General features: G+C 33.8%; 5 protein-coding genes across 6 annotated transcripts; 2 read left to right on the forward strand and 3 right to left on the reverse strand.

Annotated features, from left to right (window-relative positions):
* The first annotated feature begins 267 nt into the window (after positions 1-267).
* Positions 268-4,211, forward strand: LOC123722073. 2 transcript variants are annotated; one of them, XR_006756422.1, is made up of 2 exons: positions 268-570; positions 3,939-4,211. XR_006756422.1 is itself a non-coding variant. In XM_045682439.1 (2 exons), the coding sequence occupies exons 1-2, from the start codon at positions 3,555-3,557 to the stop codon at positions 4,197-4,199; spliced, it is 306 nt and encodes a 101-aa protein (XP_045538395.1). In that variant the 5' UTR covers positions 3,547-3,554; the 3' UTR covers positions 4,200-4,211. The 2 variants fall into 2 exon arrangements, 1 of the variants encoding a protein (XP_045538395.1); XM_045682439.1 differs by lacking the exon at positions 268-570 and adding an exon at positions 3,547-3,599.
* Positions 4,212-14,236: 10,025 nt separating this feature from the next.
* On the reverse strand, positions 14,237-15,453 carry LOC123722092 (chorion class B protein L12-like). Its single transcript, XM_045682624.1, has 2 exons — positions 15,433-15,453; positions 14,237-14,950 (listed from the first exon to the last, which is right to left on the reverse strand). Exons 1-2 carry the CDS (start codon positions 15,451-15,453, stop codon positions 14,237-14,239), a joined length of 735 nt encoding a protein of 244 aa, XP_045538580.1.
* Positions 15,454-16,895: 1,442 nt separating this feature from the next.
* On the reverse strand, positions 16,896-17,462 carry LOC106715152 (chorion class B protein PC10). The gene has a single exon (XM_014508378.2). It carries the CDS (start codon positions 17,460-17,462, stop codon positions 16,896-16,898), a length of 567 nt encoding a protein of 188 aa, XP_014363864.2.
* Positions 17,463-18,882: 1,420 nt separating this feature from the next.
* LOC106715153 (chorion class A proteins Ld9) lies at positions 18,883-19,541 on the forward strand. The gene is made up of 2 exons (XM_045682626.1): positions 18,883-18,891; positions 19,158-19,541. Exons 1-2 carry the CDS (start codon positions 18,883-18,885, stop codon positions 19,539-19,541), a joined length of 393 nt encoding a protein of 130 aa, XP_045538582.1.
* A 1,435-nt stretch (positions 19,542-20,976) lies between these two features.
* On the reverse strand, positions 20,977-21,681 carry LOC123722082 (chorion class A proteins Ld24-like). The gene is made up of 2 exons (XM_045682561.1): positions 21,535-21,681; positions 20,977-21,450 (listed from the first exon to the last, which is right to left on the reverse strand). The coding sequence occupies exons 1-2, from the start codon at positions 21,625-21,627 to the stop codon at positions 20,995-20,997; spliced, it is 549 nt and encodes a 182-aa protein (XP_045538517.1). The 5' UTR covers positions 21,628-21,681; the 3' UTR covers positions 20,977-20,994.
* Between the last annotated feature and the right edge of the window lie 969 nt (positions 21,682-22,650).

Below are 22,650 nucleotides of genomic sequence, written 5' to 3' on the forward strand. Positions count from 1 at the left end.
TTCAATTTAATTAAGTTGAAATCAAAATTTGCAAATTGATTTTTAACTCTTTAAAACACACATAGATGTATAGTGTATTCAATGTCGAACATTGCAAGTCTTATTTTAAAGTAATCTTGTTCCAACTTCTCTTCTACCAACCATAACAACACCTGACAAAATAATCAATAAAGAAGGTTTAGCCGCAGTCAACTTATTGATCGAGCTTAAGCTTTACAGAAGGATGATACTTTTAAACGTAGTCTCTCCTATTAAACTTACCGATTGCGATAAATTAAAGAAGGCATACTACTTTTTGATGAATCGATTCTTTTAAAACTTTGTTCCTGTAACATGTAACTGAGTGCCGGTAAGGCATGTAACGTCATAACTTCACTTTACCTTCACACTGCACTTATAGAACAATACCACTTACAAAGTTTTGTTTAGTTTTTTCACTTCGTCATACATTAATAATTTTTTTATTGTTGAAGCTTCTACAATGATAAAAGATTTGGAAAACGACATTCAGGCTCGAAAGTAGACTGGCAACTAATGCCGCAGTCAGATGCTATATAATACAATATAAATGTAACTAAACCTCACCCCTCTATTTTTAGGGAACGTGGGAACAGTAGACACAGGGGTGGATTTTGCAAAAGCTCAATAAAATATTAGGTCCTTACATATGAAATTGGCGTTTTTCGTACTGGCTACTTTAATCACGAATTTCTCCTCTTTGGTAAGGAATTCCAAATTCAAATTTGTACAGCTATAGACTCATGTATTTGTGGTTCGATGACCGTCATTCATTTGTTTTTTTTCTTCTGTTTTTTTCTGTTTGCGTCACTCATTTGACAAAATGGAAAACTTAAAATATCGCATTATTTACGAGTACGAGTTCCGCCGTGGCACTAGTGCTGCGGAAACGACTCGAAGGGTGAATGATGTGTATGGCGGTCGTGTTGCAAAAGAAAACACAGTTCGTTTTTGGTTCCAACGTTTTCGTTCAGGAAATTTCGATCTGCAGAACGAGCCCCGTGGACGGCCTGAGACTCAAGTTGATAATGAAGAGTTGAAGGCTATTGTGGAAGCGGATCCATCGCAAACCACGTCCGAGTTAGCTGCAGGCTGCGATGTTAGTGATAAAACTGTTTTAATTCACTTGAAGCAAATTGGGAAGATTAAAAAGCTTGAAAGGTGGGTACCTCACGAATTGACTGAAGCAAACCGGCAAACGCGCGTCGACTGTTGCGTTACATTACTAAACCGGCACAATAATGAAGGTATTTTAAACCGAATCATTACCTGTGATGAAAAATGGGTTCTTTACGATAATCGGAAGCGCTCAGCGCAATGGTTGGATCCTGGCCAGCCAGCCAAATCCTGCCCCAAGCGAAAATTAACCCCAAAAAAGTTACTTGTAAGTGTTTGGTGGACTAGTGCCGGTATTGTTCATTACAGTTTTCTCAAATCTGGCCAGACTATTACGGCTGATGTCTATTGTCAGCAATTGCAAACCATGATGGAAAAGCTAGCGGCTAAACAACCTAGGCTGGTCAATCGCTCCACGCCACTGCTGCTTCACGACAACGCTAGACCACACACTGCGCAACAGACGACTACTTAATTAGAAGAGCTTCAATTGGAAAGTCTAAGACATCCTCCGTACTCCCCGGACCTTGCTCCAACAGATTACCATTTTTTTCGAAATTTGGATAACTTCTTGCAAGGGAAAAAAATCAACTCCGATGGGGCAGTCCAAATCGCCTTCAAAGATTTTATTGATTCCCGTCCAACTGGTTTTTTTAGTAAAGGGATCAATGAACTACCTATGAGATGGCAAAAGTGCATAGAAAATAATGGTTCATACTTTGATTAATTAAATATATTATATTAAAAAATATTCGACTTTTTGTTCGTCCCATACAAAACGCCAATTTCATATGTAAGGACCTAATATTACACATATGCGATAATCGAGTTAAACGATTCAATGGCATATAAAATGACTATCGAATATAATAATATCTATATTCTATAGTAACTTTTATTCGGGGCTCCGCTTTTTGGGTAGTTTGCGTTAGCCGTCAAAACCCTAAATTCTGAGTGCCCTAAATCCTGGAATACTTGGCCTGGTTTGACACTGCCATAAATTATGTAACTAACATAAAAAATGTGAGAAATGCCATGATTCCTTCAATCCATCAGTGCAAACGTGTTCCACAATGGGATTTTTCTGATCTTTCTTCCTATCTTTTCCCCCTTAGGGTGTTATTTGTTACTTGTCACAATGTTATCTGGTCACCAATGAAATAATTTTTGGTCACACACTTAATAATTTTCCCTAATTTTTATGGTATCACCCCGTGTGAATATTGGTAGCTAAAAGCCATGCGCAAAGGCGCCATTTCAATGACGTTCTTTGTTTACACCGCATTTTCTCAATTGATTGTTTTGTATGGTATTTCTAAGAATTCTATTATAAAATAAGAAAATATTTTGATCCCTCAGGACGTAAGTTCTTAGAAGTTTATTGTAAATATTTTTAATATATTATTTACCTGTTCCTAATTATAATTTTAAATTGATACATTGGTACGTTATAAATATGAATGAAGTCTGGATTCATTCATAATACCTAAGTTAATATTTTCCAACTATGTTTTAGTACTTCTTTTGAGTGCCGAATTGTCATTTGCGAGCTTGATACCTTGCAGTTTAAGTCAAACCTGGTTGTGTACTGTTGTTTGATATTAAATTATTATTTTCAAAATCATTTAAAAAACAAGCTTAAGTCCCATCAGATCTCATGTACGTATTCATAACCTTTGGTCTTAACTGTAGGACTTATGTATGAACTAACTTAACTGCCAAGATAACTCAGAGTTTAACTTCTATTGTAACAATAACTATTATACAAAATGTAAATTTTCAAATATAATTAGTTTTAATAGAATAAACACAGCATTTTTAAACGACTGAAAAAGATGATAATGATTTTCATACGTATGTAAGTTTGTTTTAATGGATGTGGTTTTGTATGTACATATGTATGTAAATTTCACTGTAACGACCTAAGGGCCTAAATGAGTGATGAGGTTTTTTTTACTTTTTAAAAGTTAGAATATCTCAATACGTTTTCGTCTAGTCATGTACATAAATGTATCTAAATATTAGTTTATATTAGTTTATGACAAAAACATAAATTATTAACTTGCTTATTTTTGTTTCATTTAAATTTTTGGATATCGACGTTTAATAGCAATTCCTTGTTTTCCTTTTTTTTATTTATCGAAAGTAAAAATTTATTTCACATATTGTTAGTAACATGATTTCTAATTGTTCCTTTGAAATGCACTATATGAATGGTTAGTTGAGTAATTTTACTAGGAATTTATAACAAAATAGTTCAACTAATTCGTGTTTCAAATGTTCACTTTTGTATTTCATTTAACAATATGTAGATAAAATATTTCCCAACAAATATTACAGCACTAATTAGGTAAATAGTTTCATATAAATTCTACAAAAAATTGTAAAACGAATTATTCTCAACAAGTATTTCAACGAAGATGAAATTCTTTACCCTTTTATTCGTTGCCGCTATTGGCTTCCAGGTAATTTTTTATTTATTTGTTTTTATATTTATGTACATTAGAAATGTTTACATCACGATTAATACGTTTGTTAATTACTTTTCATTACGTGTTAATTTTAATGTTTTACAGGATTTTATTGGTAATATTGCTTCGCTTGCTTCAATAAACAATTCAACCAAATCAAATTAGATTTAGATTATTAAAGTGTACCGAGATATATAATTATCTAGCACATAATAGAATTGTTATAGGTTGATATCGATAGCTGAAATAGAAAAACTAATCAGACCAGAAGACATAATAAATAGTCGGAGCAAAATAAGTATAGATGTTACTAAACATTTGAAATATTTTTAGGCTGTCTTCAGCCAGGCCTTGAGAGGCACCAGCGTCATCGCCGCACCAGCAACTTGTCTACCTACAACCGAAGTGGTATACTCTACTGCCGCTACTCCAGCTATCATCCAATCTAATGCCGTTGCCACCAGCTTGGCTGATACCTTATCTCTTCTTACTGTCAGCTCTTTACTCGCAGAGAAGCTGCCATTAGGAAGCCCAGCTGTAATTGCCACCGTACCTACATCCCCTGTATGCGGACCTTACAGCTACCTGATTTAATAAAATAAAATATACACACTCTAATAGACTAAAATTATATACATCATGTTCACTTTTTCCAATGTATGACGTTAACAAAGTTTACATGTATGAATTAAAGTTATATATTTAAAAATTAATTCATTCTTAATTTATCCATTCCAATTCTTAATTCACCCAAAAAAAGTACTTTCAAAAGAAGTTTTTCTAGAGGTCATCTTTCAATAACAAATTATCGCTTTCTTTCAAGACTATATTCTAACCTTATCACACAAACACGATACCAATTTCAGTTAATTTTCGTAGAAATCTAATGAGAATGAAAAAGTAGATAAAAACTTGGTGGAATCGTACCTTAACTTGAAATTTTTAAAATATATTCAGTAACTAAGAGATATTTTGTTTTTCTGTCTGAAAGCCAATTTCGCTTCCGGTTAAGAGAATAGTTAAAAATTGTTAATTTAAGATGTCATCTAAAATCTTTTTAAATTATATTAAAAACTCGCTGACGTGAAGATCTTTTGTTCGTCTGCATGGTCCGGATACTGTTCCGGCAGGGACTTGTAACAAAAGCTTTTTGTCCGTGCTATCCTACTAAGAGCATACTTAATGTAGCATTGTTTCCCCTGTCCTCTTAGTTTTCACTTAGTGTTTAAAAAAAATCATTACACTGTTATAAAATAAATATATAAATTATATAGATAAAGAGTCCAGGAGAAATCTCCTAAGATCTAAAAAATACAATAAGTTTTTAATTTTAAATTTTTCGGACGGCAAAACTTACAAACTGCGATGTAATAATGTAGGTATGTAAACTTAGATTTAAGTAGTATGTTATTATTTTATATACCAAGATATAGAATACTTAAATAAGAATAATATTTCAATTTCAATATTTTATAGAAACTAATTATTCTATTAATTATTATTATTTACATTAATTAGTTAACATAATAATATTTGATATACTTAAGACAACGTTAAGGCGATAAAACGATTGTTATAGTATAACGAAAACCTATAAATTTGCACATATATACATTGGTTATATACTTAATTATTAAATTACATAGAAGTATAGATAGACCGAAAAGTACTTATTGGTCTGCCCAAAGTGATAAATGACTAAACCAATGCAGAATAACATCGTGATAAGTCATTTGATAGGTAAAGGGATAGGTGGGGGTTTCTCATTTCTGTCGAAATCCACTATAGATATTTATGAAGACAACAACATTTTAGTTAATTATTTATTTAAATCGTATACTGAATTATAAAACGTAACTATAAAACTAGAAATAACAACATCACAATAAAGTAAGAGTAACATTATACCAACTAATACATACATTAAATCTGCATGAAAGTGGCTATAATTTACTGAGGCGAATTAACTTCGACTAACAAGTCTGAAAGTTTAAAAGTATGGACCACCACATCTGACTTCGAAAGATTGTCTACCGAATAAATCGTCTACTACAGCTGTACCAGCAGAAGGTAGTGCCCCATCTACCGCTATCATGCCATAGACTGGGAAACAACCACAGACTTTTATGGTCCCACCAATTGGTAAATCACCACCCATTGTCATATCTCCGTACTGTAAAGATGGTACTAATTCTGATATAGTTGGGGTGACTTGTATGTTGTTAATAAACGGTGTTGCGATAGGGTAAGCTTCCATTGCTGGTCCCGGTAACATTGTTGGTAATGCGTTCGCGCAACCCGGTCCTTGAAGGCCTACAGGTATGCCGAAAGCTTCCTGAAATTAAAAACATGGTTATTAAAGGTTCACCTCTAAAAATTCTGTCTAAATAAGGCATAAAATAAGAAAAAAATACAGAAATTAACGTGAAACAAGAGATTAAGACACATTATTTGTGCTAAAACAGCTCAACCGTCTAAATATACTTCTATGTGGGTTCAAACTCTTTAAACTCTAATGTTGTGACTAGAAATAGATACATATAATGTTTTTCAAATATATAAGTCTCTTGTAAAAGCATAGAAAATGTGCTAGCAGTTCTTACAATTTTACACTTACGGTTAAAAAATATGCTTGAAGACATAATATAGCGATTAGACGCACCATTTTCGAAGTATAAAAGTAAACTGATACTTTGCCTTGCGACCTGTTTATTTTTATATCATTTACCTTTTATCACTGTTACAACTAAGTTTTGTAATATGTTTTCTGTAAATATTATCAATTATTACTATAATCATATTACATCAATAGGACACGTAAGAAATAAAACATATTTAAATATATTTTTTTAATGTAATTAGGCGGAGAAATTTGGATATGCGCGTTTTGAAATTGTAATCTTTTTAAATAACTTTAATTAAGTCACGTGTAAAATGACTCCGTTTGCATCAATTAGTTTCTTGTGATCTTGCGAAGGTTTTATTTTACATTTTAAGTAATTAAAGTATATTTGACACGTGTAAAAATTTTTGATAAAAAATTCTGGTCTAGCAATAAGCCCTTAATTCACCTGTCGTCTTCATTATTTTATCATTAATGTTACAAATTGTAAATACGTTAATTCGTAACGTCGTGTATTACAATGTTTTTGGTACTATCCTATCCTCTACCTTCTTAAAATACCTATACAAATAAATACGTTCAGTTGCGTAGGTACTAAACTTTAGGCTATTACTTTTTTGTCATGTAAAGAAATTCATCTTTACCTAACATAAACGCATAACTACACATTGATACTCGCAATTAGTGAAAAATTTCACAAATAAATATTTTCGTAATGTCATACTTTTATAATTTTACTATGTATTTACCTTAAAAGGCTTTAAGGCGGAAAAAGAATATCTTGATTGATGCTTTGATATTTTTTATGATAATTTAACATCACGACATCAAATAAACAAGATTTATTATGATTTACGTGCTATTCCTCTTTCACTATAGAAGCGTTTATTAAAATACTAGCTGTCGCCCGCGCCTCCGTCCTCGTGTAGTTAAAAAAAAAAGCTTAGTAGCCTATGTGTTTTTCGAGACTATGTTCTACATCTGTGCCCAATTTCATCAAGATCCGTTGAGCCGTTCCGAAAATACCCTCAAATAAACATCCATCCATACATCCATCTAAACATTCGCATTTATAATATTAGTAAGATTATTCTTTACAGATATATAATATCTCATAGAGTTGACGTAAAGATCTGGAGAGAACTTTTATTCAATTAATTTAATAGGCGGTGTCTACAACTTTGACGGAGTATAATGTAACAGTGGTAAACGCCAGCAACAACATCTGTTGCACGAATTGGCAGTCTCGCTCGGTGCAATACTACGACCTCACAGAAGACAGGCGTGAAGTGGAAGTAATTCCGCTTTTTGTCTGAAGAGTGTGTGTTCCGGATGCCTAATTTTATTCTGTTTTCCCTTCCCATCCTTTCCTTATAAGGAAAGTGTGGAAATGGGAAAGAGATTTTATGCAGGCAATGCATAGGAAGGGGAAATATTATCTTTCTGTGCGTCTTCTCCTCCATCGATTAAATGTTGGCAACGCATCTGAAATTGCGGATGTCAATAGGCAGCAATACCTTTCGCCATTTCGGCGAATTCAAGTCGCCGCTTGCTTGTTTGCCACCTCATAATATAAAAATAAATGTCCTTAATATATACTTGTTTCGTGATTTCATTAATCGTTAACTCGTACGTTATACTGTATGCGGCATGCGGGCTCTAAAAACTTATAAAAACGGTTCTCCCATGCGGGCCCTATGGCATGCGTGAACAGAAATCTCTCGCACCCTGAACGTGGGCGTTAACTGCTTATGATATTGCGCTATTAGTTTTAGTCTTTTTTTTATTTTTTTCATCATGTTCTTCTTTCTGGTATTAAGTTACCAAAGCATTTATCGCAGGTAGACGTGTAAATATACCATCACCAAATGATAGGAAGAAGAAGAAGAGAGATAACATTTTTACTATTCTTTGATTTATGATTTCACATATTCTTTTACGATTGATTCATACTGCTTCCCATAGCTTTAACGTGGGATCTGCTCGTATTGGCAGATGAACTACCATGGTCATGATTTCACAGAGTGTCACGTTTATATGGGTTTTAGTAAATTATATTTACTGATTGTCTACGGCTACACCAAATCAATATTTAATCGATGGTATCGGTAGTTTATATTTTAAGGCATTGAAAACACATAAACTTGTAAAAAAAATAATTCGTTTAATTAACATAACATATTTATAACAAAATAATCTAATAAACGTAGCTACACGATGCGGGTGTCAGGCCGATTTGGGAATAATCCATAACAGGTGCGACATACATAAAGGAACCATCGGGAGATACCGCGCTGAAAATACCCACTTCACCATCTCCACATCCATATTCTACTGCCCCTTGTCCAGCTGCTGGTAACGGACCTTCTAATGCAGCAGTCCCTAATACTGGTAGCTGTCCACAAACAGATAAAGCGCCCTCTACAATAAGATTGTCAGAAATAATTGTAACGCCATTAGGTGCGATGGGTGACGCACTTGTAACTGCAAATCCTCCACCATGGGTCTGAGTACATCCTGGTAGTCCATGTGCTATGCCACCGCATGATAATGAATTTTCAGGGGCAAGTGCACCAATAATTCCATTGTAGACCGTGGCAGTACATTGACCTGTTATAGCCTGCAAAAGATAATAAATTGTGTTTGTATTTTTTTTTACCATCGATAGTGTCTTATTATCTGCACTCTCGCGCGATTTTCTTTTAGAGATTATGTAAAATTAGTTTGTAACTTTAATAACTTCAAAGTGGTCGAAATTTAATACTTACATTTAGTATAAATATAGATAAACAGATTATGAAGAAATTTGCTGACATTTTATTTGTTTGCCGCAAGGCTTATGTAGGAATGGTGACTTAAATTTATGTAAATGTTTTTATACTGAAATTGAAATAATGTTAAGTCACATTTCATTTTCAGATTGTAAAATATATTTTGTTTTCATGATTGTAACGAAACAAATCGACTTTTATATACATTTCACTGACACGATGCGGCTTATCTTTATTACATAAACCTATATTTCTAGTATTTCTCGCAACTTACAATATTAGAAATATTAAAGACCTTTTTATATGTAGTATTTCATTAATATATTTTTGAAAGTCTGTTATTACGATTACACATATTCGATTGATAAGTTTAGTAAGTTTAATTTAATGTTTTTATTTTTACTTCAATCTTGACTGATGTGTACAATAATCAATTTTTATAGTAACAAAACATTTTGTTTTTGTAGTATATTACAATTTTTATGACGTAAGATGTTACAGATTAAGCAATGACGTCATAGCATAAAGCCTGTTTTTACAGAATGCATACAAAGATATTTTTACTTCATAATTTTTCTATAAGAATTTTTTATCCGAAGTATTATAAATTTTTAGACATAACACGATCATACTATGATGCAGTGCGAAGATCGGACCATAGATATTTTGTTAACTTCGATAGGTAAACTACCAATGATGTAGACATTGGTTTCGTTTGCTTTATACTACTCGTATCATCAACCGCCATATGCAATACAATTGTAAGAAGTGTCTCTCGTAAATCGAGATACAATGTACATTAAATAAGTACATAATTAACTTTATATTTCATTGTAATAATATCACATTTTCCCTCTCGCAATTCTTCTCATTTATCTATGAGTATTCATCTCACCTTTCCTTGATTTCAATCAATATCAGGCTCTTTTTTACTGATGTGCCTTACGCAAATATTACACAACTCATTATACCTAAGTATAAGTACACACAAATCGGAAAAGGATCTTGGAAAAAGGAGCTATAACACCAGAACACTATGGGATATTATGCAAAACTTGTGTGTGATTACGATTTCTAGATATAAAACCATTGTGTTTCTATCATTTCCTATAGAATTAATTCAATTAAAATCATCATCAGCCTGCCCTTTTACCTCCGGAGGGTCGGCACAGTAACTATTACTTCATTATAATTCATCTAATATAAAGAACATTTTTTAAATTTGACTAACCTAATACTTTCAGACTAATATTATAAACGCGAAAGTTTGGATGTTTGTTACAACGTATCTCAAAAACGGCTTAACGGATGTCGATGAAATTTGACACAGATATAGAACATAGTTTGGAAGAACACGTAGGCTACTTAGATTTTTTTTAATTCGGCGCAGACGAAGTCGCGGGCAAAGGCTGTTTGAATAGATAATAAAAATATTGATATATTAAATTATTACAAAGACATGACAGACGATATCTTACTAATATTATAAATGCGAAAATTTGTACGTAGTCTAATCATAGTATAAAGACAACAAAGACGACGACAAAAATAACTACTACGACGACTAAAACTATAAAGGCGACGCTATGCAAATATGACAATCTAATCTACATAATTCACTGTATGTACGGGTCATTGAAGCGTTGTTTATTGAATTAGTGCTATGGTATGGTCATATGGTTCAGAGAACAGAGTCTATATAAAGAGTAATGACCATAGATAAAGTAACTTGACTATTATAACAATTAATGCACTTTTGCAGAATTATCATTTTTAAATAACTTATAAGTAAAGTAACTAATTATTAATAAATTATAAGTTGTAAAAAAATACGAGAGAAATAGAATGCAATACATTTGCAACGTTCAACGAAATGCATATGTTGTAAAAATGTAAAATTGAATAATTTTTGTTGATGTAGTGGTTATTAGTTTAATGACCTTCTTAGAGTTAGTCGTTTCTCTATAGTTTGATGATGTATACTAAAATTTAAATAAATTGCTTATCATGTATCATGCAGTATATGAAATCAATGAAAACCAATGTAATATTATTCTTATTTTATTGTAAAAAAAATACGCATACAAATACTTAAACTGTAATCTCAAGCATTTAATAGCCTCTGAAATTCGGTCCTATTGTTGGACCAAATCCGATTTCTGCAGGAAAACCGAAGTTACCATAACCGAAAGGCATAGCAGGTGGAATGACACCTTCATTGGTGATACCAACTTCCCCGTTCCCACATCCAAATGATACCGCGCCTCGTCCAGCTGCCGGTAATTCCCCTTGCACAGCTACACTGGCTAAGAAAGGTAATTGACCAGAGACAATAATTGGTCCTTCGATGACCAAATTGTCAGAAAATATAGACAAAGTCCCAGGTGGAATATGAGATAGGCTAGAGACGGGAAAGTTTTCTACAATCGATGGTCCATACGTCAATGGAGTCTCGGCTATGATCGGTGCACACGGAAGTCCTGCGAATGGTCCGTGGGTTAAGCCAGTGTTCCCCAAAATTAGATTTTCCGCAGCCAATCCGTTACCAATAAATCCATGATAAGGATTTGCTCCACATAACTGGCCGTTGATTGTCTGAAAATCAAAGAACTACTTTATAAGCTGACTTACTAAATTATTGATATCTTGATTATTACAGGGTTCTAGTTATAAACGGGTCAGATCAGCAAATGTTCATTGATTCCAGAAATAAAGAGGTTTCCATCAGGTCAATTTAAATTGTCCTGAATCATATAGTTAACCTATCAAAACTTGATGATTTACCTTTAGTAAAAGTGTTGAAACGAATAAAAATATAGTTTTTGAATACATGTTTTGTGTAAAATAAACACAACAATGATTAATATGTTAGAAATAAAAGTTTATATATCAGTTTATGTGGATTTTTAAGTAAATTAGTTTAGTGTGTAATACTGCTTTCTTAATTATTGCATTTAATTAGAATGTAATTATTATCTATATTTCACACGTTAAAAGAAATGAAATCAATACATATTTGACCGTGTTACCAATAGTATGATTGTTGCAAAATGAATAACGAAAGAATATATAAAACTATATATGATAGGTATCATGGTTTTGATTAAGGTTTAGTTTGTCTTGTAGAAACAATGTTCAATTTTCCAAGCCTGGTTTTGACGATCTGCCTGATTCAGGTATTTATTTTTCTTCCATAACTAGTACCTGGTACTATGTGTTAAAAGCGATCGATTCATTGTTGTATTCCTTCTTATGCAAAATATTGAAAACGATTTTTGGATAAAACCTATCTTCAAATCGACATATATACTATTTATATTTTCCAAACACTTTGTAATTTGTATTTTATTTAGCAGGTTGCATTCTGCCAGTATGCGGGTCCAGGATATGGATTCGGAGACTTAGCTTTTAGTACTACCGGTTTTGGAGGATGGGGCGGTTCAGGTTATCCTGGCGTGGGAACATATGGAGGCGTTGGTACAGCTGATATCGCTGTCGCAGGAGAGATTCCTGTAGCGGGTAGTACGGTAGTAGTCGGGCAAGTACCGGTCAGAGGCAGCGTGGGCTTTAGTGGCCCGATCCCTGCTGGTGGGATTCTAGCAGTGTCTGGAAGTTGCAACTGCGGTCTAAATGGAGCCATATTGAATTGATGTTACCAGTGATTGATTTTTTTTCAATAAAATATTTTTTTGTTACAATTTACCATTTTTATTTTTGGTTTATACATACTTCGACTTCACATGTTTATTTTAAAATTAAAAATTTAGTGTTCAACAAAGGTAGTTAAATCGTTTTACAACTAATGTAGGCACCAAAACATCGATATAATTTTTTTATTGTAAAGGAACCGAAAAAAAACCCTTTGTTTTTATGGTGACTGAAAAGTGCAATTATTTCATTTTTACTTGTAAAACATGAAATATTCAAATATATTATGAAATATTTTTTTAGATATATTATAATTAAATAGTGAATTTAAATGATAAAAAAGTGTCTGTTTTTAAATTCCCCCGCTAAGTTCCAAAACGTTTTTCTATTGGTGGAAAACGCAGTGTTGCCAATGTACAGAAAATCTACAGTAATTAATTGTTTTTTTAATTCACTTTTAAAGTTTTTTACTGTTATTACGATACCGCAACTAGCTTTTAAATAAAAAATATTCATTGATTACCATAATTATTTGTACAGGGAGTAATGAAAATTAAATAAAATATCACTCCTTTAAACTTTTGGAAACTTTGTGATTCAAACACATTTTTGTTACTGGCATGAATTTGACATCTGAGCGGAGTTCACTGACTGGTTTTTTTCTGGTTATATTCCCTGTTGTTATATTTAATCTCTTGGTGGCTAATAAAACTTATGTATTACTTGGAAAGACGTAACTTAGAGTTAACTTAGATTCACATACTAAGAATTTAAATATTCACAGTACTTACTCATATTTCTGTTATGCCAAGTAGTTTATATTGTAAGTAGATGGCTCTGGTAGTCGTATTTTAGTTTTCATAAAGTTTTACGTTAAACCTTTTTAAGTAATACATGAGCTTTCTTTTTATATATATTAGTTATTTTTATAAAGTCATGCCAACCATTTACTGTTACGCATGGTAAAAAATCTGTCCAAATACCCTTAAATTTCAATATAATATATTATGTGTTTGACTATTACTTAAAAAAAACTGTTTGTTCTGATTTGATGTTTTAAAACTGTGACTAATAAAAATAGGAATTTTCTGATAGTTTTTGGTAAGTACATATCGAATACTAGATGGCGCTGATAGATATTGCAATGTATTTATATTAATTGAAAACGTAAAAGCACAATTATAATAAAAAGTTAAAATAATAATATTAAAAAGTAATTAGACGGAAAACTGTAAAATAATAATTATTTAAGTTGCAATAATAATATAATATAAATGAATAGTCAATCCCGTACTGGCCACCGATAATGCAGTAGAAAAATATAAAGAAAAAATTAACAACGTCAGTGAAACAGTGCAAGATGTGAAAGCAACAATGTAACAACGTTTACATTTGTTACATAAGGCGGGTTATATTTTGAATTCCCATAGAACTACAGTCAATTTGGAGAGGAATTGTTTATTCAAAATACGAAATTAAAGATAATACTTTATTAAATTATTAATTAATTATAAATTATAAAATTTCCATCATCATCATATTATAACGGAGACAGACAGATATTTGAAATAAATAAATTACAAGAAAACTTAGGCTACAATAGGATTCACTGTTCCAACTTCATTAGGGATGCCCGCAGCGAAATTGTTGAATCCAAATCCATTGCCTCCAAATCCTGGACCCATTGGTACTCCGCCGTAAGGCATACCGGGCATGGGACCAACAGGACCTGTGTTCTCATTCACCATACCGACATTTCCATTACCACAGCCATAAGAAACCGCACCTTGACCTGTAGCCGCTAGAGGTCCTTCAAGGGATACACTGCCTAAGAAAGGCAATTGACCAGTAACCGCCAGTGGTCCTTCAACTAATAGGTTCTCAGATAGTACAGACAGGCCGTGGGGAGCGCCTGGTGATGAACTTGTAACTTGGAAGCCCCTGCTATTAGATGCTGCAATGTCACCTATTTGTAAACCGGCTAATTTCGGTTCGTATCCTAAAGGATGAGCTGCAACTGGTAATGTAGCTTCTTTAACTGCTAATGTATTAGCTACGGCTAAATTGTTTGCTGCTGCCATATTAGCGGTAGCTACATTATTAGCGGTTGCTATATTGTTAGCAGTGGCTATGTTATTAGCTGCTATATTGCTAGTAGTTGCGAGATTACTGGCTGCGATATTAGCAGCAGCAATATTGTTAGCTGCTAGAGGATTTCCAGATCCTAAAGGATGGCCTGATGCTAAACCGTTTCCGAGCATGCCATTGTTAAATGGTGATCCAAGGAATTGTCCGTGACCATTCTGTAAAAATATAATAATTATTAATGAATATGCTAATTTAAACAAATCGTTTAACAAAACTCACATAATATGAATAATAATTTAACAGTTTTACCTGGATAAGAAAACAAACGGAGATAATGAAAATTTTTAAAGACATTTTCTTGATGATTTGATTTGCAAGTATCAAGATTGTACACTGAATACCCTATGCGCTGCTTCGTATAATTTATACTGAACTTTATAAAAATGTCGTAATAACATAAAAAGATAGAACATTACCGTCGATTGTTCAAATAATCATGTATTGTATCATCTTTATCAATAATGTCTCAATTCAAATCGTGACATTTTATCAATCATTATTATGTTGGTTAATTTATAAGAATGTGGTAAAAAGCGTTTCATCCACCTTATCTCTATCTGTAAAAGTAATATAGTGGTATCTGAATAAGCGAGAGTAGAGCGATATTTTTGTCGCTTATGAGGTAGTTCATTGGTACCTGACAATGAATCTCGTTCATTTATCCAGGTTCGACTTTAATTAATAACTTTTGTATAAGTTTCTTTTAATGGTAATTTCGTATATTATATTATGGTACTTTTACCAAAATTAAATTATTTTACTACTTAATCTTACTACTATTATAAATGCTAATGTTTAGATAAATGGAATGTTGTTTGTCACGAGTTATCTTCAGAGCGGATCCATGGATTTCAATGAAATTTGGTATATATGTATAATACAGTCTGAAAGATCAAATAGGGTACTAGTTACGTTTCTTATTAATTCGGACGGGAGTCGCGGACGATAGCTAGTTATGACAAATATCAAATTAGTTTTAGAGTTCGTCGAGAGTTAGTTCTTCTTCAGATTTAAGTAAACGTAGAACGTTACACAATTTCTGCAACTAATTCTTTTTAAACATCTACAGAGGTATGAATATAATGGTATGAAAATGTTTTATGTATAGTAATGATATATGATATCATTCCTGCATAATTCTTTTACATACAACTGCGACTGTGATTTTTTGTTAGCCTTGCTTTACTTACTTATTTTATGTGAGACAATTAATTAGGCTCTGGATGACATGCACTGATGCATTCTGCAAAAAGTCTTAGCAGAATGCCTCTGATATATTACATATTATTGTAGTGTTTTTGAATAATTCGGTACAATATTTCGCCAAATACTGAAACATCTTCGTGATCATTAATAACTTTGCAGTGTAAACAAGTAACACTGTCTCCAAAGACTAGTTGAAGTCATAACAATTATTTTCTCATATTGATCAAAAGTTATGAAGTCTATACATTTTTTAATCTTTACAGAATGGGATACCTGTTAATCAGTTTCTGTAACTTATCTACATATTTAATTGTTTTCTTTGAGAAATGTTTTCTGTAATGTTTAAGAAAAATACTGTCCACCTGTAATTCACATGTTACCGCCGATTTAAAAATTACAATCTGTAAAAGATTTTTCAACGATACAGGGATCCTCGGGTTTTCAAGATTGTGATAGTTTAAGTTTAAATGTCTTGTCACTGAGTTGCAGGATGTTTTAAAATATGCTTGAAAAATAGAATTATTTTTTAAGAACCTTAAGTTCCCGTTTGTTTCCGTGTATTTTTTTTTTAAGATCCCGCAAAATATTGCTTCTCATTCAATTTAAGTTTGTTAGTTGTTTTACTTAATAGTATAACTTTAATTCTGAATGTTGTTGTAATTTAAATGTGAATTTGCATTCGCATAAAGCTTGTTAAAAATGTACTTCAACATTATTAAATTTAATTCAATAATAATAATTGTGATTCAATGTTCTTAATTCTCAAAATCAAAATAATCATACATAAAAATAAATTTTGGTAAAGAAAATATTGAAAAGAACATATTTATTTAAAACATTTTATTAACATTTATTATCTCTATAACATCTTTACATTAATTTTAACACAACATTTTAAATTGCTTCACATCTGTTAAGGCCATTCAAACCCAAACCGGCAGATCCCAAACCGTAGTTGGGTCCGGGGAATCCGGCTCCGTATCCGAAGCCGGGACCGAAACCAGGTCCAAAACCGGGTCCGAAACCGTTGGCGTATGCCATTTCAGGTGTGGGCAGTATATCTTCGCTGATCATACCAACATTTCCATTGCCGCAGCCGTATGAAACGGCACCAGAGCCGGCTGTTGGGAGAGCGCCTTCCAATTCCACGGTACCCAAGAAAGGGAGTTGACCGCCGACAGCCAATGGACCTGTATATTCGTTGTCAGAAATAATTGACACACCCATAGGAGCGATAGGAGATATACTTGATACCATAAAGCCACCACCGTTCGATGACGGTAGAGTGGCCGGCCCTAAGGGTGCAAATTCAGGGACAATCATAGGTCCTGGACCGTAGGGGGCACCGAAGGGAGCTCCGCAGCCAAATCCTGGTCCGGCCCAACCCATAGCTTCAGGCGCTAGACCTGGTGCGAGCATGTTGTTGTTTAAGGCATTGCCTAAGAACTGGCCAGCAATCATCTGTAATAAAAAATAGTGTTACTACTTTCTCATAATAAGTACTTACTAATAGAAGACATGTGCCAGATTCATCCATTATTTGTAGTGACTAGGTGAAAGAGCAAAATATATTTGATGATTTTTTGACTTACTTGGAAGAGTGCTGTTTGCACACACAGAAGGAAAGTAAAGGAAGACATGTTTGTTATGATTCGATGAACAGTCGAGTGATACTGATACTTGAGTTCTTCAGTCACTTTATATAGGTAAATAGATTATCAATTTCTCAAATTGTTTGTGTAAATGTTATGAAAATTTTTGTCGTTAACATTATGAACGATACGTGTCTTGATAAATATTTTATTAACAAATTATTATTTCTAAGGTGTATTTTATGTTGAAATAGATAAGCGCGTAAACTTGAAGAAATTATTTTTTGACCGTTTTTTTTTAATTTTGATATAAAGTTGAAAAATTGCTTTTTTTTTCCTCATGTACTTATAATTGGAGTCGAAATAATATAGTTAGATATATATCTGTAAAATTCCAAGAAAAACCAAATCAAAACTTCCTGACAAAACCATTTTTTAAACCAATACAAAGTGTTCAAACCCCTTCAAACTTGATATAAAACCATTGAACTCTTATTACATCTAAAAATATAGAAGTTAAATTTTTAAACACGTAAACTACAGAACAGCTGTGGAAAAGCTATTAGCGCCATCTATTAAAATAAAAAATACATTGAACAAAAGCATACTGGTGATGCCAGTTGCTTCAACTAAAACCATACGCATTAAAAGTTTTCGCATCCAAACTCGGGCAAATTTATGTTTTTAAGTTAGTAGCTAGGTGGCGGTATTCTTAAAACTAAACCAAGAGACCAGTAAAAGAGAATTAATGATTTTTTTAAACGTGATTAAATCTAAAATCAGCGGTATCTGGACCGCCGACGCTGGTCGCCGCCAAGGCCACTGACGAGAAGCCGTAGAGCTGAACCTGCGGGTGCTACAAGCAATGAACTGACAGGTGACGGCGCAGGTCAGGTGACTGACGATTTCTTGTTGCGAAGGCCAAGACCCGCTTTGGGTCGGTACGCCAGCGGAGTGGTAGTAAATCTAAAATCTTACTAATATTATAAATGCACAAGTTTAGATGGATGGATGGATGTTTGTTTGCAGGTGACTCCGTAACGGCTTAACGGATCTTGATGAAATTTGGCACGGATGTAGAACATAGTCTGGAAGAACATATAGACTATTTACTAAGTTTTTTTTAATTCTACACGGACGAAGTGGAGGGCGATGGCTAGTCCATAATTTATCTTGTAATTGAAAAAAAATGATTTGTAAAAATTCCTTTACGCTATGAGATACATTCATACGTGGTAATGAAATCGTTGTAATTAAAAACTTAAATCCGTTGCGTGTTATGTCTAGAAATGAAACATGTAATCTTAAGTTAATATTGAAATTATTAACATAATATTTAGTATATATAGTTGTGTTAGACTGACATTACAAAGTTTTACTTGTAAACGAATCAGTAAAAATGATTTCCCTTTCAGTCTTTCTCTTATGTATCCAAGCTTATTTATTCCAGGTATAATGGAATTTTTACCTTATTGCCCTTTCTTTTGCCTTGTTACTGATCTCTTTATTGCTTCCAGAGATCATTGAACATAACTTAAATTTAATATTAATTTTTTATTTTCAGAATGCTCTTGGTGAATGTTTAGAGCCAGCTCTCGGTCTCGCGGTGGGCTTAGCACCAGAAATGGGTCTTGGTTATGGACCGGGACTTGCTGAAGGATATGGACCAGGTTTGGCTCCAGGCTTTGGTTATGGGTATGGTTTTGGACCTGCGCCGTACGGTCCTGGTCCTTATGGCCCTGGTCCTGCTTATGGTCCCAGTTATGGAGGTGCCGGTGTAGGTGACGTGGAGATTGCTGGTGAGATGCCAGTCGCTGGTACCACAGTGGTGGCAGGACAAGTGCCGATACTTGGTGCGGTTCAGTTCGGTGGTGATATACCAGCTGGTGGCGTGGTCACTATTTCTGGAAGATGTGGTTGTGGATGCAACGGACCATATATGTATTAAGTTAGCATGTTTCATGTGTAATTTAATGTATCTTTACAAAATAAAGAGTTTTTAGTTATTTACTTTATGGATATTTTTTCATAGTGACATAAAAAAATATTACAAAGAAATCCTATGCTTTCAGTATTTACTAAATGAGAAATAATTATCATGAAACCAAAAGTTTTACACTTAATCTAAACAACAAATTAGTAACTAAAATCTAACACGTTCAGTATTTTAAGTATTTATACAATTAATAAAATTTGATTGTCTGACTAAACTATTAAAAAAACATTTTCCTCGAACATGATTTACTTAAGTTCCTTTTTTGCTCCAATTTATAAAACTTTTGTTCGTCTCTCAGTCTGTTGTACAACTTTTAAATCGCCATATTATGTGTTAGTAAAGAAATCCATGGACTTCCGTTGAAAGTAAGGTCTATTCATAAACATGTTAATTTTAGAGTATAATGAAGCATAAGTAACTATATTTTTATCTTTAAAAATTATTTAAAATATTGGTATATAATTAAAAATGTTTTTGTCACTACCCGCTATTTTAACTAAGTTCAGTGAACATCCTACTAATATTACAAATGGGAAAGTCTGTATGTTTGGATGGATGTTTTTTTTAGAAGGTATTTCCAAAACGGTTCAATGGATCTCGTTGTAATATATCATAGATGTAAACAGAAAATAGCCTGGAAAACATATAAGCTGCTAATCCAGTTTTTTTTAATACCAGGACACTAACCAGAATACTAAACTGAATGTTACTGAAGTTATTGTTATTTCGACCGCAACGGCAGATTATGGATTAAGTATTAAAATAGATCTTACAAATTTAGAAAATAAACCTAGACATTATTAATAGTCTCCTAAAGTCTATACATTCAATGCCCCATGCTTCATATTTGATTTATTAGTATTGTAAATAATGTTTTGTTTTTGCTGTTTTTTTGACTTCTATAACTCTACTATGATTACATTTTATGTAGATTAATATCGATCTTTTATTTCTCTAGGAAAATGAAATCGCTGTCGCTGTAACATCGTATTTAATAAACTATGTAAGAACTACCACTGGGAAATCTATTACTATATTCAAATTTATTGACTAAAAACAGTGTAAAACTGATATTTTAAGCAACATAGAGCAAATAAAATCAATGAAAATATAATTTAGAAACTTTCGTAGAAGAAGCATATCAGCAAGTTGTAGAATTACTTTAAGAATTATAAAAATTATTACAATCATTACAATGGGATACTTTACTGGATTTATATTGCTCGTTTTTCTGTCGTATAGTTAAGATAGTAAAGTTGAAAACAAGAAAGAATATCATAAGAAAGTATTAGTAGTAGATTCCATGTAAAGCTCATTCCAAATCGGTTCTAACCAAAAAAATCAGTAAAGACAGTAGACATAATTTTTAACAAAACTTTATTTGGCTTCTATTTAAAATATTCTATTAGTACATGTAAGGAGCACCGCAACCGCAACCGCACCGGCCAGCTATAGTAACAACACCGCCAGCAGGCACATCGCCGGCGAACTGCACAGCTCCAAGGATTGGCACTTGCCCAGCAACTAGAGTGGTGCCGGCGACCGGCATCTCTCCGGCGACGGCCACGTCACCCACGCCGGCGCCGCCGTACGCGGGGCCGACGCCGTACGCCGGGCCCACGCCGTACGCCGGGCCTACGCCGTACGCCGCGGCGGGACCGTATGGCATCGGGCCAGCAAACGCTGCCGGACCAGCGGGGCCATATCCATAGGGTCCAGGACCGAGAAGACTGGGGGCTAGGCCTGGAGCGTAAGCCACTTCTTCGGCGAGCGCGGGCCCGCAGCCGAGCTCATATTCGGCACCAATAGTCGGGGCAAGGCCCACTCCAAGTCCAGTACCTACATATTGCCCACATGCAATCTGAAAATAATCAGGGAAACATTTATTAATATTAATATTTGTAGTAAATGTGTAAATAACATGTTATAATAAATTTAATTTTACCTGAATAACACATATTTGTGCGCAGACAAACAGAAGAGTTGTGGTTGACATTATTTTTGAGTGTTTTAGGATAGAGTTAAAGAAAGAATACATTTATCGTTTTCAGTTGCGACTTTTATATGCATTTAAAACGTTCAACGAAGTTAGTTTCACAAACAACAATTATGTGCGTTAAGTTTGTTACAAATGATTGCATGGGCTTTAAATTGGTTTAGATAATGACGTTTTTTACATATGTTATTATCACTTAGTCACGTCACAGAAGAGTAAACTATAGTATGTTGTGTAAAAGTAATGAAATGTACGCTGCGTTATCTATTTTTAAAACACACCCTCGACGCCTTGCCTTGCCTCGACCAGCGGCGGTGGCTTCGCCACTTCGAGTGCCTCGCCTGTCCTTCATGGGGCTGTCTGTGGCCTTTGACAATGCTGTCGAAGGCATCCTGGCTGTCGGAGGGACCTACCTTTCTTGGACACAGTGGGTTTGGGGGGCGCTTTGCCGACAGCTGGCGCGGGGGCGGTGTGTTATGGATGTGGCAGCGGGGTAGTGGGTATGTTGGCAGATGACGTCGCGCCTTCCGTCGCTGGATGACCTCTTGCCGCTGGGCTGGGCTACGGACTGGGATGGGCTACGGACCGGCCTGGGCGGGAGGTCTCGGCTGGGCCGTTCGCGCCGCCGCTTCCTTCGGCTGAGGCTATGGAGCTTTCTAATATATTTATTTTTTAAATAAACTAAATAAAAAAGTACTTTTCTTATACTACTGAATTATCATACGTATAGTAAAAAGATATCATCATTTTCTAAGAAGAAAAAAAGGTTCAAATGATAAACCAACTTCGTCGTTCGTTGCACGTTTTTCTGTTCCGATCTTTTTTGTTCAATAAAATATTTAGGTTACATATACAAAAAAGTAATCAAGTTGTTCTGTTTTTATTATTTCACTGTAAATTACAGTTTTGAATCTAAACAAATTCTTCGCACCTAAGATTATCTTACTAATTACCTATAAATGCGAATGTTTAGATGGATGGATGGATGTTTGTTTGAAGGTATCTCCGTAACGGCTCAACGGATCTTGAAGAGCAGATATAGAACATAGTCTCGGAGAACACATA

This window comes from Papilio machaon, chromosome 19 (genome assembly GCF_912999745.1).
Source record: "Papilio machaon chromosome 19, ilPapMach1.1, whole genome shotgun sequence".
NCBI lineage: Eukaryota > Metazoa > Arthropoda > Insecta > Lepidoptera > Papilionidae > Papilio > Papilio machaon.